The following is a 15,741-nucleotide window of genomic DNA, read 5'->3' on the forward strand; positions in this document are numbered from 1 at the left end:
CAATCTCTTGGAAGTCTTATCTGCTCTGTCATGGGACATTATATACTTGTTTGATATCAGATATTATAAATACAACCAGGTACTAGAGGCTCATGCCTATAATCCTAGCTACTCTACAGGCTGAGACCTGCTGATTATAGTTCAAAGCCACCCTGGTCAAGAAAGTCTGTAAGACTCTTTTCTCTCCAATTAATCACCAAAAAAAAATTCAGAAGTGGAGCTGTGACTCAAGTGGTAGAGCACCACCCTTGAGCAAGAAAAGTTCATCTCAGGACCTGCTCGCACATGTGTGTGTATGTGCTCATACACGCATACACACACACACACACTCACAAATATTGCAAATATCAAGGGTCTCTTTGAATATAACAGACCTTAGCCTTCAAAGCTTAAGGAGAGGAAGGCCACAGATGGACTAGTGCAAGGTAACCAACCCTTCTTGGGAAGGTCAAAATAAATGCAATAAAAGTAAAATGGCAACAATGATTTGAACTAAGAAAGAGTGACATCATCATCTTGGGTTTGTAGAATTGGCTGCAGGGCAGTCTTCCAACATGAACTATCATCATTTTCTAGCTGGTTAGAGAGAGCAAGGTTTGGCTAGAGTCACCAGCTGCTTAGCTCCTGAGCTGGGCTCCTAGCCCTAAGTAGCTTTCTTCAAAGCAGTGTTTATGGTCCTTCCTGTGTTCATGATGAGTTGCTGGTAAGCCATGTCTCCTTCACATGCTTTCTAAATAAACCTGCTTCCATACAAAGAGCATCCAAAGACAACTCAACAAGGAATGGCATGAATGCCTCCAATGCTTGCAGAGAACTCAGAGAAGACTGTGACCTTCCCCTGTCACCTACCCCTCAAAATTCCATTCTCTTTTAGCATCCCAAGCTAATAGTGAGGGGAGTCTAAGATGGCCCGGAGGCATCACTGTGGACATGTTCAGGGCTGCCACTTGACAGCCACATCAAGGACAGGGCTGCCATGACCAGAGGGGATGTGGGCAGTGGAGTGTTTCATTAGGGAGGGGACAGGGAAGGAGCCCTGAGCAAGGGTAGGCATTGGTGGCATTCTGTGGACAGATCCTTCTGCCACCATGGAGAACATTTGATTCACCACACTCTGAATGAAAGGTCAGTTGCCATGATGAGTTCAAACCCCATCTAGGGCAAATGGGAAGGCAGGGGGTGTGTCTGCAGATTCTCAAGAAATCAGGGAGTGGGCCCATAGAAGCAGAACCTCACAGCTAGGACTGTTGGATTTGTCAGGAAAGGTGGTTGTGAGTGATTCTGCGAATGGTGGAAGCTGGAAGTGGAGGGGAATGGAACTGAGTAATCATGGTAGAAGCCAGAGCCTCCTCCTTGGGCCCCATCTCCTGTTGACGACAATGACTGTGGTGACTTCCTTCTCCCCCTCATGATCTCACAGCTCAGACAGTATTGGAGGTAGCCCAACTGTCACACACTGTGGACCTTCTGTAAATGTCTGAATGCTTTACTCCTTTGTGGAATTCTTGGAGAATTCCATGGAGAAGCTTCTTTGCTTTGGAGAGGAAACCCAGCAGCAGGCATGTGCAAGTAGGCCAGTGAACAAACACTGTGTGCTAACTCTGGGGGTGGGTAAGGGGGAGTGATAGATAAGGAAAAGAAAACCCCTGAATAAAAGACAGGGTTGGAGAGGCCAGGAGTGTGGCCTAGTGGTAGAGTGCTTGCTTAGCATGCACAAAATGCTAGGTTCGATTTCTTGGTATCACAGACACAGAAAAAGCCAGAAGGGATGTTGTGACTCAAGTGGCAGAGTGCTAGACTTGAGCAAAAAGTGCTTAAAGATAGTGCCCATACCCTGAGTTCAAACTCCAGGGCTGGAAAAAAAAGGACAGTATTGGATTTTGGAGGCAGATGAGATCTCCAGTAATTTGGGTGGTGGGAAAGACCGTGAGAGATAAGATACAGATAGGCAATATGTAAATTAATTTTTTTTAAAAAAAGGAGAGAGTTCTGATTAGGGCCAGGCAAGAGAGTAGCAGAGAGTTGAAGCAATCTTTTTTTGTTGTTGTTTTTTTTGTCTGAAACTGGGATTGGAACTCACTATCTGATGCTTTCATTGGCTGCTGCTCTACCACCTGTACCATGCCACCACCCCCCAGGCCCCGAGGCAATCTCAATGTGTTCACTCCATCGCCAACAACTTCACCGCTACCCCAGCTGTATCTTTGTGAAGGAAGTACTGAAAAGACCAGATTGGGTCGGGAACTTGGTACTATTGGGAAGAAAGTAAAGAGAGATGGATTATAGAAACTAAACAGTGTGTGTGAGTGAGTGTGTGTGTGCTCTAGCATTTGAGCCAGTGCTTGATTCCCAGCTTTTTTGGTGGTTAATAACAGATAAGGATCTCATAGGGTTTTCCTGCCGAGGCTGGACTTCTAATGATGATCCTCGAGTCTCAGCCTTCTGAATAAGCTCACAGGCTCGACCATTGGACACCTGGCCTTTAAAAAAAGCTATTGTTTTTAACTTGGTTATGGAAAACAGTGTTTGAAACTTGCATCAAAGTACAGAGAATGACCTGGTGACATAGTCTCACTTATGTGGCGCTGGCTATCTGTAAACTCATGGATTCTTTTGCCTGGAGAGACTTAGCTGAGGGAGGGGAGTGAGTGGGGGCAATGAATGCAGTGACAACCCCAGGCAGAAAGTAAAGTGGGTGTTCCTGGCTTTCTGAGGAGTCATGCTGCTGATGGAACAGATGGAGATCCGAAAAGCTGTCATTTGTCTGCAGTTCCTACAGGAAGTCTGGTATTTAGAGAAAAATCTTCTGGAAAGCCAGGACTCTTTTTCTCAGGTCATGGGGGTGGCTGTTACTTCCTCTCCCTGCTCTGGGGATATGGATGCTAACCTAGCTCATGCACTATACTGTATCCAAAGCATTTACAAAGTCATAAACAATCTGACTCCAGCCACTGCTTTGTGTCTTCTTGCTTCCCTTTCCAACATGTTTTCCCCAAGAATTATCTAGGCTCCGTGGTAGCATGGATGGACCATGACGCTGGAGACAGACATGTGCACACAGGAGGGGGTGGGTGTCAGCCATAGCTTCTTCTCTCCTCCCTTCCTCACCCCACCCCCCAGTCCCAGCCCCAGGTTCACTAAGAGTTTGTGCCACATTTCCTTTGGGGAAAGATTTCCCCACAGAATTTCCATCTGACTTTGCAGGCTGAGATGAGTGTCTGCCTTTTGGTGAGCTTCTTTAGTATCTAAGAAGGCCGTGGTTCAGGAAAGGCCCAGCGGATACAGTGTACAGCATATAGACAGGATGATGGAAGTAATTGTGTCACATTGAGTGAATGGTTCTGGAATAGCCCCACCTGACATTTCAGCTGGCCCTGGGGTCTCTTGGAGCTCATCGGGGACATATGGAGAGACCTGGGGTACCATGGAAGCAGAAAGACCTCCCTTCCAGGAAGGTCCTAGCTTTAGGGCTGGACTTGCAGATGTTGTATGTAGAGAGATGATAGATAGTTAGAGAAGGGGCCAGGATAGGTGGATATGGTATGATAATTCTCTTCCCTCTCTTTTCCTTGTCTACTACCTTCTCCTTCTCTGTACCCTTGGTCCAAACCTCTGTGTTTCCAGTTTGGGTAGGTGAACAGCCCATGGCTTTCTCTTGTCTCAAGTACTTGGAGGTTGCCTGCACTTTGCCCCTGCTCTCTCACACACCCAGAACTCTTTCACTTACTTTTGGGCAGGGCTGTAGGAAGTGAGAGTGTCATGACACATTTCCATGGTATGAGTGAGGCTGATCAAATGGCCTGAGCCTCTCAGTGGTAAAAAAAAAACAAACACATCCTAGGTCTTGAGGTTTTCTTCCAGTTTGTCTCTTTGGCAGCTCAGGAAACTGTTCAAGGAGAGGGAAGAGGAAGAATATGGGGCATTAACAGAAACATGAAGAAAGTCCCTATGGCCTCAAGTTTCTGTCATACAGTGGGAGGCTTTCACTGTCAAGTTGGCAGAGACAGGTGCCCCACATAACAAAGAAGCACAGGAGTGCCGTGGGCAGGTCAGGGGTATGCCAGTCTTTCTTCTGTGTGTGTGTGTGTGTGTGTGTGTGTGTGTGTGTGTGTGTGTGTGTATGTTTTGTGCATGCTGGTTCTGAAGCTTGAACTCAGGGCCTGGTCACTGGGTTATATTCCAGGTCAGGGATAGAGACATTTTTTTGGAGGTCATCTTGAAGAAGGTCACCCTTGAATTGGGCTTTGAAACACTGAGGCCTTCCATGGAGATGGGAAAGTCTTGGAATGGGTCTCATTTGAATGCCAGGTCTGGAGTGAGTTAAGCCAGTGGTACACACTGGCATCCTGTGGTTCCTGAAAACCAGCAGGAGCAGAGCTATACTTTCTACATAGCTAGGAGACTAGGTCAGAGCTGGGGAGCCAGGAGGCTATCTCCTTCAGCTCTCAGCCATGCTGGATGGTATCTGTGCTGTGGAAGCTGAGGATAACTGAGCCACACAGGACCTGTGAGTGGGTGGGGGGGAATCCTCCTGGGCCTTTATTTTCTTGATATTGAGGACTTTAAAAATGAATGAGAGCCAGGGCTGGAGTTTGGCCTAGTGGTAGAGTGCTTGCCTAGCATACACGAAGACCCAGATTCGATTCCTCGGTACCACATGCATAGAAAAAGCTGGAAGTGGTGCTGAGGCTCAAGTGGTAGAGCTCTAGCCTTGAGAAAGTCCAAGGACAGTGCTCAGGCCCTGAGCTCAAGCCCAGGACTGGCAAAAAAAAAAAAAAAAAGAATGAGAGCTGAGCCCAGTATCTCATGTCTGTAAGCCTAGCTACTCAGGAGGCTAAGGCTTGAGGATCTCAGATCAAAGCCAACTGGGACAGGAAAGTCTGTGAGACTCTTCTCTCCAACTAACCAGTAAAAAGCCAAAATTTTGGATGTGTGTGGCTCAGGTGGTAGATCTCTAGCCTTGAGTGGAAAAGACAAACGAGTGTAATGCACCGAGTTCAAGCCCAAGTACCAACACACACACGCACATGCAAACACACACGCGTGCAAAACTGCAAGAAATGCATGTCTATACACACAGGACCCAGAAACTTAAACCCACTTCCTATCTCTAAAGGTTTGCCTATGCTGAGTATTTTGTATAAACGGAGTCACATAAAATGGGCCCCTTTGTGTCTATCTTCTTCCACTTAATGAATTCAAGCTACCTCCACATGGCAGCATGCACTAATACGATGCTTGTTTCTGTTGTATGGATGTACCACCAGTTAGTTGTTGGATCCATCATCACATGCACTTAGATTGTTTCTACTTTTTCATTGTAGGGACAATACTGCTTGTGACCATTCACGTAACAAGTTCACATAGGAAAATTCACAAAGGATTTCAGGAGGCCAAATCTTATCTCTTGGTTTCTGATCGCCTTGTTTTATAAAAAGAGGACTACATTTAAGAGGAAACAGAGAAGACTAGGAAGGGTAACAACTTAAGTGCCATTAAGATTATCCTCAGGGCCTGGAGTGTGACCTAGTGGTAGAGTGCTTGCCTAGCATGCACAAAACCCTGGGTTTGATTCCTGGTACCACATTAATGGTAAAGCCAGAACTGGTGCTGTGGCTCAAGTGGTAAAGCACTATCCTTGAGGAAAGTTCAAGGGCAGCGCCCAGGCCCTGAGTTCAAGCCTCAGGATTGGCAAAAAAAAATACTATTCTCATTCATTTAACCCTCAGTAACTGTGGCAATACAGTTATTACCTCCTTATCACAAATAGGAAAACTGAGGCTCAGAGAAGCCATGTCAGGCTTTTTGAAGACTGCTAGGCTATGAAAGGCTATTACATGTATAGTAGTGAATAAAGATGTCTCTCTCTGACCCCCACTTAAGGACCCTATTTCCTTCTATTTATTTTATAAAGGAACATTACCAACTGCCAGCACAACATTCATTCTTCTGAGCTAGCCCAGTGTACTGGGCTGGGTCTTAGTGTCCCATGACCTTCTTCCCAAGGTGACGCTAATTGATGCCTCTGCCTTCGGAAGCAGGCGGGGCCTCCAGCTTGGCCATAAAAGCTCAGAGCATCTCCAATGGCAGCTGAGCGATTTGTAACGGTGCCTTCCTTGTGAATTCCACTGCATATCCTTCCCAGAGTGGGGAGGGGCCAGGAGCAGGCTGGGGTCTGCAAGGAGGTGGACTGGCTGCCATCTGAAGTCCACCGAATGACACTGCCATTCTGTGCTTTGTCTCTCAGCCAGAGGACACTCAGCAAGCCATGGTGCGCAGAGAGTCTGTGGTTAACTTGGAGAACTTTAAGAAGCAGTATGTCCGCAGGCGGTGGAAGGTGGGTCAGGGTCTGGGGAAGGTGGGGGGGGCACTTGGTAACAGGGGTCTCCTGGGCCTTCTCACCTGTGGATGCTGTGCTCCTCCCCCCTCAGCTCTCCTTCAGCATTGTCTCCTTGTGCAACCATCTGACACGCTCCCTGATGAAGAAGGTGCACCTGAGGCCTGCTGAGGACCTGGTGAGTAAATGCAGAGACCCCACCCCTCCGCCCCGCTTTTCTCTGTGCTGATCCTGGCACTTGAACTCAGAGCCTAGATGCTATCCCTGAGCTTTTGTGCTGAAGGTTAGCACTCTGCCACGTGAGCCAGAGCTCCACTTTCAGCTCTGTGTGTGTGTGTGTGTGTGTGTGTGTGTGTGTGTGTGTGTGGTTAATTGGGATAAGAGTCTCATGGACTTTCCTGACTTGGTGGGGGGGGCATTGAACTGTGATACTTAGATCTTAGCCTTCTGAGTAGCTAGAATGATAGTTGTGAACCACCAGCACCTAGCCAAATGCCCTTTTCTTGGTTACAACTCGGGATGGGCAGCAGCTCAAGAATTAGATGTCCTATTGCTCCCCAAAGAGTGTGTGTGTGTGTGGGTGTGTGTATGGGGGGGTGTTTTTCAGTAGTGCTGGGGTGGGGATTGGGGCGTGGCAATAGGACAACAGGAGCTATTGGAGACTCTGGAATCTTCTGAAGAGCCCTCCAGGCTCTGTGGGGACTCTGAGAAATGAATACCATAGACCATCCTAATTTTTTTTATGGGCTTTCTTGCCCATAGCTTTCTCTCTATTACTTGAGCATTGATTGCAGTCCCGCTTTTTCTAGCATCTCTCCAACTTTTCTTCCTGGACTGGCTTCAAATCTTGATCATGTAGATCTCAGCCTCTTGAGTCACTGGATTACAGGTGTGAACCACTAGCACCTTGCTCAAAATTTATCTCCAATAGTCCACAAATTTGCTTTTAGAGTGGGATCTTTAGCTTTTCTTTGCAACTTTTCCATTTGTTTTGCTTTAGATCACCATGATTATCAATAATGTTTAAAAAAATACCTTACACTGCTACAGTTTTATGTACATTTAAAATGAGAGTCAAATAATGCCTCTAGTGCCAGACTACCAGAATTCAGATTTGCTATCTATCCACTGCGTGACCTTAAGTAAAATGCTTAACATCCCTATGCCAACATATCAGCGTTTGTCAAATAGAGTTAATAATAGTTCCTGCCTCATAGGTAGTCATGGATTAAATGATCACCTGTTCTTAAAGCCTGCAATATAAGTGCTCAATGCATATTAGCAATTGTTGTTTAAAATCCTCCTGTAGGTGGATGGTGAATGCTGTAACCGCAGCAATTGAGCAGTTGAAGCAGGAGGCCTGATAACAAGACTCTGTGTCAAAAACAATAATTAGGGCCGGGAGTTTGGCCCAGTGGTAGAGTGCTTGCCTAGTATGCACAAAGGCCCGGGTTAGATTCCTCGGTACCACATACATAGAAAAAGCCGGAAGTGGTGCTGAGGCTCAAGTGGTAGAGTTCTAGCCTTGAGAAAGTCCAAGGACCGTGCTCAGGCCCTGAGCTCAAGCCCAGGACTGGCAAACAAACAAACAAAAAAATAAATAGGGCCAGGAGTGTGGCCTAGTAGAGTGCTTGCCTAGCATACATGAAGCCCTGGGTTTAATTCCTCCGTACCATATGCACAGAAAAAGCCAGAAATTGTGCTGTGGCTCAAGTGGCAGAACAAAAAGTATCCATGGTCAGTGTCTAGGCCCTGAGTTCAAGCCCCAAGAGTGGAAAAAATAATAAATAATCCAAGCACTGTGACTTGCACCTGTAGTCCTAGATACTCACGAGGCTAAGATATGAGGGTCATGGTTTATTCAGGAAGAAAAATCTATGAAACTCTTACCTCCAATTAACTAGCAAAAAAAAAAAATCCAGAGTGGAAGTGTGGCTCAAGTGGTAGAATGCCAGTCTTGAGTGGACAAAGTGAGAGCTTGAGGCCCTGAATTCAAGTCTCAATACTGCTACCAAAAAAAAAAATGCACAGCCTTGTGCTACCCACTCTGAATACATGTCCTTGAGTCCTTTTTCTTCAGACTGAGCTCTTGTTTATTTTCTGTTCCTGCCAGGAGCTTTGGCTGAGCTGAGTTTCTTTTTCTGGCTGCCATTCTCATCTTTTCTAAAGGCTAAACTGCTCTCTCTCTCTCTCTCTCTGAATCCTTTTGCATCACAGGCAGACTTTACTCGGCTTACCTTTCATTGTTCTGTTCTGACTCATGCTAAAAAGTTGCTATTCAGCAGAGCTTGAGTTATTTTTATTGTGATGGCCAAGCTGGGTCCAAGATGTATTTGGCTTCTGTTGATCTTGACCTTGGATTTCCACCTGGCCCAGGCTCCCTTGTTGTGTCATGACAGACTGCCACCAGGCCTGACTTCCAGGCTGAGCCTCTGGCTCCAGTGCTTTGATCAGATGCAGTCTGGGGAACAGAGGAACAGAGAATAATTAAAAAGAAAGTTCATTTTGACCTATGCAAACATCTATAGATCAGCTTTTTGTCAGATGCTAGTGGCTCATGCCTATAATCCTACCTACTCAGGAGGCTGAGATCTGAGGGTTGTGGTTCAAAGCCAGCCTGGGCAGGAAAGTCTAGGAACCTCTTATCTCCAGTGAACCACCAAAAGGCAGGAAGTAGAACTGTGGTTCAAATGGTAGAATACTAGCCTTGAGCAAAATGCCTAAGGACAATGCCCCTGAGTTCAAGTCCCAATTGTGTACATACACACACACACACACACACACACACACACACACACACACACACACACACACACACATTTCTTTCTACTGGTTCAATACTGTTAGCTCCCTATAAATGGGAAAGGGTTAGATCTCGAACCTAAGTTTCATAGATTTCCAAAAGGACTTTAAAAGAGAGAGAGAGAAAAAAGATAAAACTTTTTGTTCAGAGAGCATTGAAACTGACCATCTAACAGATTATTTGGAGAGGCAGTACTGTACTGAGATCTGGGCTTAGGACCTGGCATTCCTTTATTATTTTGCTGTGATATTTGGCACATGCAAATGCATGGGTAGGGCTCTGCATTTCTTGGTGAGGGCTAGTTTTAGACTATGATTCTTTTATTATCTGCCATCCAAGCGGTTGTGATTACAGGCCTAAACCATCACACCCATACATATACCCATACATATATACATATATATGTATATAGATATGTGTATATATATATATTCATTAAACCTGCATTTGTTCTTCTTTTGCTAATTTTAATGATTAGGTTAGATTTGTAGTGACCTGAGAGTAGAAAGACATTGAGATCTCTCCTGGTAACTGCAATGGCTTTGATTTAACCATGTGAAAGATGACAGATTATAGTTATACTTTCTTCCTCATTTATGAAAATGGAGCTCCTAAGTAATTTCCTTGGAAAAGCAGTACAACTCCAGCAGGCTGCTGACAGCACAGCATAAGCAAGTCAAGGAGAGTGTGCGTGCTACGGTGACTGACAGAGCTCAGGGGAGAAACCTATGTCTCTTCAGTGTCTTCCCTTTAGACTGAGCTCCGAAGAGCCAGGGTACCACAGCCTTCCAGTCTGTATGATCATGACTACGTGGCAGCCACAAACTGTACCAGATGTGATTTTCATGATTATACTCTGGCCTTTCCCCCATGCCCTTGGATGCCGGCTTCTTGCCTCCAGTCTCCAGGCAGTTGGTTTGGCCTCATTTCAAGCTCCCCTTCTGTCTCTTCCTGCCTCTGGTCTCTGCATCGACTTTGCTTCTACATCATCTTCCTGGCTTAGACACCCCTGGCTCATGCTGTCCAGCATAGCCTCATTCCTGGCATCCTATGACACTGTGCCCCTGGGGCCTCTTTTATCCCCCTCTCCCCCACAGAGAAATTGTGAGAGTGACTCAGAAGAGGACATTGCCAGGAGGAAAGCTCTTCACCCCCGGAGGAGGAGCAGTACATCCTAAGTGGCTCAGCTTGAAGTGGCTGCCAGTGAGGTTCAGGCCCAGTGGGGCTCCCTTGAATCTCATCATCAGCACCCAGGAGTTCTGCATTCCTGAGGAGAGAGAGAAAGAGAGAGAGAGAGAGAGAGAGAGAGAGAGAGAGAGAGAGAGAGAGAGAGAGAGAGAGAGAGAGGATTCAAAAGACCTTGCAGGAAGCTTGGAAACCTACCAGCATTCTCAGACCTCTCAATCCTCAAAAACAAAAACAAAAAACAAAAAAACAAAACAAAAACAAACTGGCTTTGATCTAATCTGCCAACCTCAGGATCTGGGGAAGAGTGTGGACTTGGTGAAAAGGACATCATCTTCATTTTGGGGTGAAGGCCAGGCTCATTACGGAGTAAAGGGCAGCTCTGCTCACAGGGGGAGGGCATTCAGAAGCAGCCTGATCAACAGTCAACATCCAGAAGGCAGAAGCCACTCCCAACAGGAACAGGAGGATTGGCTGAAGAGAATCTTGGAGTGTAAGGGACCGATCCTGGATCCTCCCAGAAAGCCACCTGGAATCTAGACACCCACATCAGATCTTCTGACAAAGTCCAGTGCTAGCCCACTGTGTTCTGATTTTTCTCATTTTTATTAAACTTCTTCTTTATCTAATATTTGGTCCTTCTTTCCCTCCCTCCTTCCCTCCCTCCCTCCCTCCCTCCCTCCCTCCCTTCCTTCCTTCCTTCTTTTTTCTTTTTTTTTTTTTTTGTGCTAGTCCTAGAGCTTGAATTTAGGACCTAGAGCTTTTGTGTTTGGGCTCTACCACTTGAGCCACAGCTCCACTTCTGGCAATTTTTTTTTTGTAGTTAATTGGAAATAAGAATCTCCATAGGCTTTCCTGCTCAGTCAGGCTGGCTTTGAGGAATGGATCCTCAGATCTCAGCCTCCTGAGTAGCTAGGATTACAGACCTGAGCCACCAGCACCTGGGTTTTTTGTTTGTTTGCTTGTTGTTGTTTTCCCTCACCTTCTTACCTAGGTTCTATAAAGCACTTTTGGCTGAGTCCCTTTAACCCAGAACAAGGCCAGCCTTGAGGTTGCATATCCTTTGCAGATGCCTTTGAAAGCCAGAAACTAGGCATCCATGCTACTCTCAGACACAGCTCCAGTCCTAGTGCTCTCTCTGCTAGCAGAGGACAGCTGGAATCTAGGTGTGAATGTGGGTGTGGCTAGCCAGGGGGAGCCAGGGGTGTTTATTTTGTTATTGGTTTCTTTTTTTTTTTTTGCTCTGAAGAAGAATACAATGCCAAGCTGACACAGGGAGGCTAAGAAAGGCCATAGTGTACTTTGAGGCCAAATGGAGCCTTGCCAGGGTTGAAAACCATGCCTGGTTAATGTACAGACCTTTGAAGAGGTCTGATGGGTTCCTGCCCCAGAGCATTAGCCAGTGTGCTTGCAAGATGCTGCATTAATATTTCATAAATCCACACATAAATATTTTAGCATGCATTATGTTTTAATGTCAATCTTACCAGCTTTCCTGATTCCAGGTCTTAGATTAGATTCACCTGCCTATTGATTTGCAAAAACCTTGTTTTTGAAGCAATTGGAGGCCATTCCATAATCTTTCCTATGAAAGAGGTCAAGCCTAGATTCTGTGGACAGTCAAAAGTACCTGTGGATAGTTAATATGAAGACTGGCGTGCTGAAAGGAACTGTATCTACCATAAGCTTGAAGAACTACCATTCCATCTGATCCCCAGCTTGGTATCCTTTGTAGATTGTTCTGTTCACGGTTTCTCTACCCACTAAAGAATATCTTCCTTGGTGGTCTTTTGAGAACATCTCATTCTAAACAAACTTTAACCAGCTTATGGATTAGAATGACTGAAGAGCTGTGAATAGTGGTAATATTTCAAAAAGCAGATCCAGATGCCAGTAATAACGCCCGCAATTCCAGCTACTAAGGAGGCTGATATAGGAAGCCAGCCCAAGCACACAAATGTGAGATACTATTTTTTTGTTGGTGGTGGTAGTTGTGGAACTTAAATTCAGGACCTGGGTGCTGTCACTGAGCCTCCTTGTGCTCAAGGCTAGTGCTCTACCATTTGAGCCAGAGTGCTACTTCATGCTTTTGAGTGGTTAATTGGAGATCAGAGTCTCTCAGGGACTTTACTGCCTGGGCTGGCTTAGAACCACAGTCCTCAGATCTCAGCCTCCTGAATAGAAAGGAATACAGGCATGAGACATTGGTGCTCAGCTGCAAAAGACTCTTATCTCCAATTAAACAGCAAGAAGCCAGAAGTCAGCTAGGCACTGGTGGCTCATTCATGTAATCCTAGCTACTCAGAAGGTTGAGATCTGAAGATCAAGGTTCAAAGTCAGTCCAGACAGGAAAATCTGTGAGACTGTTATCTCCAATGAATCACCAAAAAGCTGTGGTAGATCACCAGCTTGGAGCAATAAAAGCTAAAGGACAGTATCCAGATCCTAAGCTCAAGCCCCAGTACTGGCATACACACAAAAAAAGTAGAAACAGGGGCCGGGAGTTTGGCCTAGTGGTAGAGTGCTTGCCTAGCATGCACGAAGACCCGGGTTCGATTCCTCGGTACCCCACATACATAGCAAAAAGCTGGAAGTGGTGCTGAGGCTCAAGTGGTAGAGCTCTAACCTTGAGAAAGTCCAAGGACAGTGCTCAAACCCTGAGCTCAAGCCCAGGACTGGCAAAAAAAAAAAAAAAAAAAAAAAAAGAAACAGGAGCATAGCCCAGTGGTAGAGTGCTTGTCTAGCATGTAGGAAGCCCTGGGTTTGAATCCTTGTTACCACATACACAGAAAAAGCCAAAAGTGGTATTGTGGCTCAAGTGACAGAGTGCTAGCCTTGAGCAAAAAAGTGTCTAAGGACAGTGCCCAGGTCCTGAGTTCAAGCCCTAGGAGTGGCAAAAGAAAAAAGAAGTAGACGCAGTTGGTAACCTTCCACTCCTAGTTCCTCTCTTACAGACTTGTTCTCTCTGCCACTAATTCTCATTTTCTCACCCCTTCCATCCATTATCTATTTATAACATATAGCTAAGAATATATTTTAGTGATTTCTTGGCTTACTGGCTGAAATTCATGCTCCCAGTTCTTAGATTCAGCCAGTGTTTCCTTCACCCCTTCAATTAAAGGAAAAACAAAAGCATGAAAGCAAAAGAGCTTGGGTTGATTTTGAAGGGCCTGCTTTGCAATTGGACGTTCTGCATACATTTCATGTTGTCCTCTTCAAAACCTCATAAGGGGAAATGAGATCCCCATTTATGTCGATGATGAAGCTGACATTCAGAGGAGTTAAGAAATTTGCCTGTAGTCACCCAGCTGGAGAAGTTGGGAGTCTGGATTCAGCCCAGTTTTGTCTCCCCACATTTACATTCTTGTCAGCTTTTCCTGGAAAAATACAGTGATAAATAGAGAAAGAATCCTGAAGAACCATGTACAGTATGATAGTCTCTGTTAAAAAAAAAAAGCTTCCAATGGATACCATATGTTTAGAAAGAGAAGCAAATGTGATCATGTATTTTAGAAGCAACAGTACTTACTCAAAATGAATATGGGAAGGGAGCTTACAGCAGGACAGCTGAGATGGAAAGCGGCACCAGGATTGGTACTGGGCTATTGCCAGTGTTTAGGTCACCTCTGTTCATGGTAGGCTTTGCGAAGTTCAGTGTACTAATATCCTTCCTAACATACATGTTAGCCATCCATGCATTTGCATGTTGCAAGTCTCACTTTCAAATAATAAAGAGGTGGGGGCCGGGAGTTTGGCCTAGTGGTTAAAGTGCTTGCCTAGCATGCATGAAGACCCAGGTTCGATTCCTTGGTACCACATACATAGAAAAACGCCAGAAGTGGTGCTGAGGCTCAAGTAGTAGAGCTCTAGCCTTGAGAAAGTCCAAGGACAGTGCTCAGGCCCTGAGCCAAAGCCCAGGACTGGCCAAGAATAATAATAATAATAATAATAATAATAATAATAATAATAATAAAGAGGTGCTAGGTAGCTGGTAGCTTACACATGCAACCCTAGCTACTCAGGAGGTTGAGATCTGAGGATCATGGTTTGAAGGCAGCCTGGACAGGAGCGTCTATGGGTCTCTTACCTCCAGTTAACCACTAGAACACCTGTGGCTCAAAGTAGTACAGTGCTAGCCTGGAGCAAAAATGCTCAGGAACAGAACCCAAGCCCACGACTAATATGTCTGTAGCCAAGCTACCTGAGAGGCATAAAGTGAGGCTCGAAGTCCAGGGTAACATGTGCAATGAAAGTGAGACTGTATCCTAAAAATTTAAATTAAAAAGGGGGGAGGAGAGCAGAGACAAAGGTGCAGCTCAAGTGGTAGTAGCATCAAAGAAAAACCCCATAATCATCATAATAAAAGGAATCAATGATATCAAAACAGTTAAATCCTGATATCCCTAGTTGCCCCTGCAGCCTCTATTGAGGAAGGGTCTTCCCATCACCTGTGTGAAGAATTAGACAGAACTTAGGGCCTCATGCCCTCACAACTGCCACTCTACCAACTTGAACCAGTTCTCCACCTTCAGCTTTTTACTAATTAAAGATACATTTTTTGTTTCCTTGGGCTAGCTCTGAGCAGTGATTCTCCGATGGCAGCCTCTAGAGTAACTAGGATTGTAAGCATGAGCTGTTGATACCAAGTTTGGACTGGGATTTTTACTCCTACTCAACAGAGAAGAGAGAGTAACTTCTTCTGCCCCTACCTGCCCGGCCTCATCAAGTGGCACCTACCCTGAGAGTTTGCCTGGGGACAGAGGCCTGAGCCAGCCAGCTTCCTTGGTCTGGAGGCTGGGTTTCCCATGTGTGCCTTAGCTGCCTTGGGGGAGTTGTATTGAAATCCATAGGCTAACACAAGGTTTGTGAAGTTACAGGGCCTGGTGGTCCCTCTGTTTCTACATGGGTTTACTTCATTTTGGAATTTAGTCAATGTGGTTCTTCAGTTCCCCCTTCTAATTCTAATTAGTCCTTTTTTTCCCTCCTTGTTTCTAGTTTTATTATAGTTCATTTCTTTTTCTCCATTTCGTGCATTTTTGTGGATAAGTGATGGATGTGCTCTAGATACATTTTGACCACAAGTTTATTATTTGAGGTTTGTCTTGTATAACTTTTTGCTTAGTGGCTACTATGAGACTTATACAAAATGCATATTGATTTTAACAAGATATTTTGAAGTGACAACAACCTGATTATTACAACAGAAAAAAGACAAAATAGAACAGTTAGGCCCAATGGTTTTATTTTCTTTTTAAAAATTTATTTTATTGGACTGGGAGTTTGGCCTAGTGGTTGAGTGCTTACCTAGCATGCACGAGGATCCGGGTTCAATTCCTCAGTACCACATACGTAGAAAAAAGCTGGAAGTGGTGCTGAGGCTCAAGTGGTAGAGCTCTAGCCTTGAGAAAGTCCAAGG

The 15,741-nt window shown here is 45.3% G+C and overlaps 1 protein-coding gene across 1 annotated transcript in view; it reads left to right on the plus strand.

Moving 5' to 3' along the window:
* Dapk2 (death associated protein kinase 2) overlaps positions 1-10,411 on the plus strand; it is an 89,242-nt gene extending 78,831 nt beyond the window's left edge. Inside the window, exons 10-12 of the mRNA XM_090358214.1 lie at positions 6,248-6,337; positions 6,432-6,515; positions 10,238-10,411. Coding sequence (XP_090214340.1) covers positions 6,248-6,337; positions 6,432-6,515; positions 10,238-10,318 — 255 coding nt within the window. The 3' untranslated portion in view covers positions 10,319-10,411. The remainder of the gene's footprint in view (positions 1-6,247; positions 6,338-6,431; positions 6,516-10,237) is intronic.
* Positions 10,412-15,741: the final 5,330 nt, after the last annotated feature.

The sequence above is a fragment of the Megascapheus bottae genome, chromosome 25, assembly GCF_031878675.1.
Source record: "Megascapheus bottae isolate mThoBot1 chromosome 25, mThoBot2.hap1, whole genome shotgun sequence".
Lineage (NCBI taxonomy): Eukaryota > Metazoa > Chordata > Mammalia > Rodentia > Geomyidae > Megascapheus > Megascapheus bottae.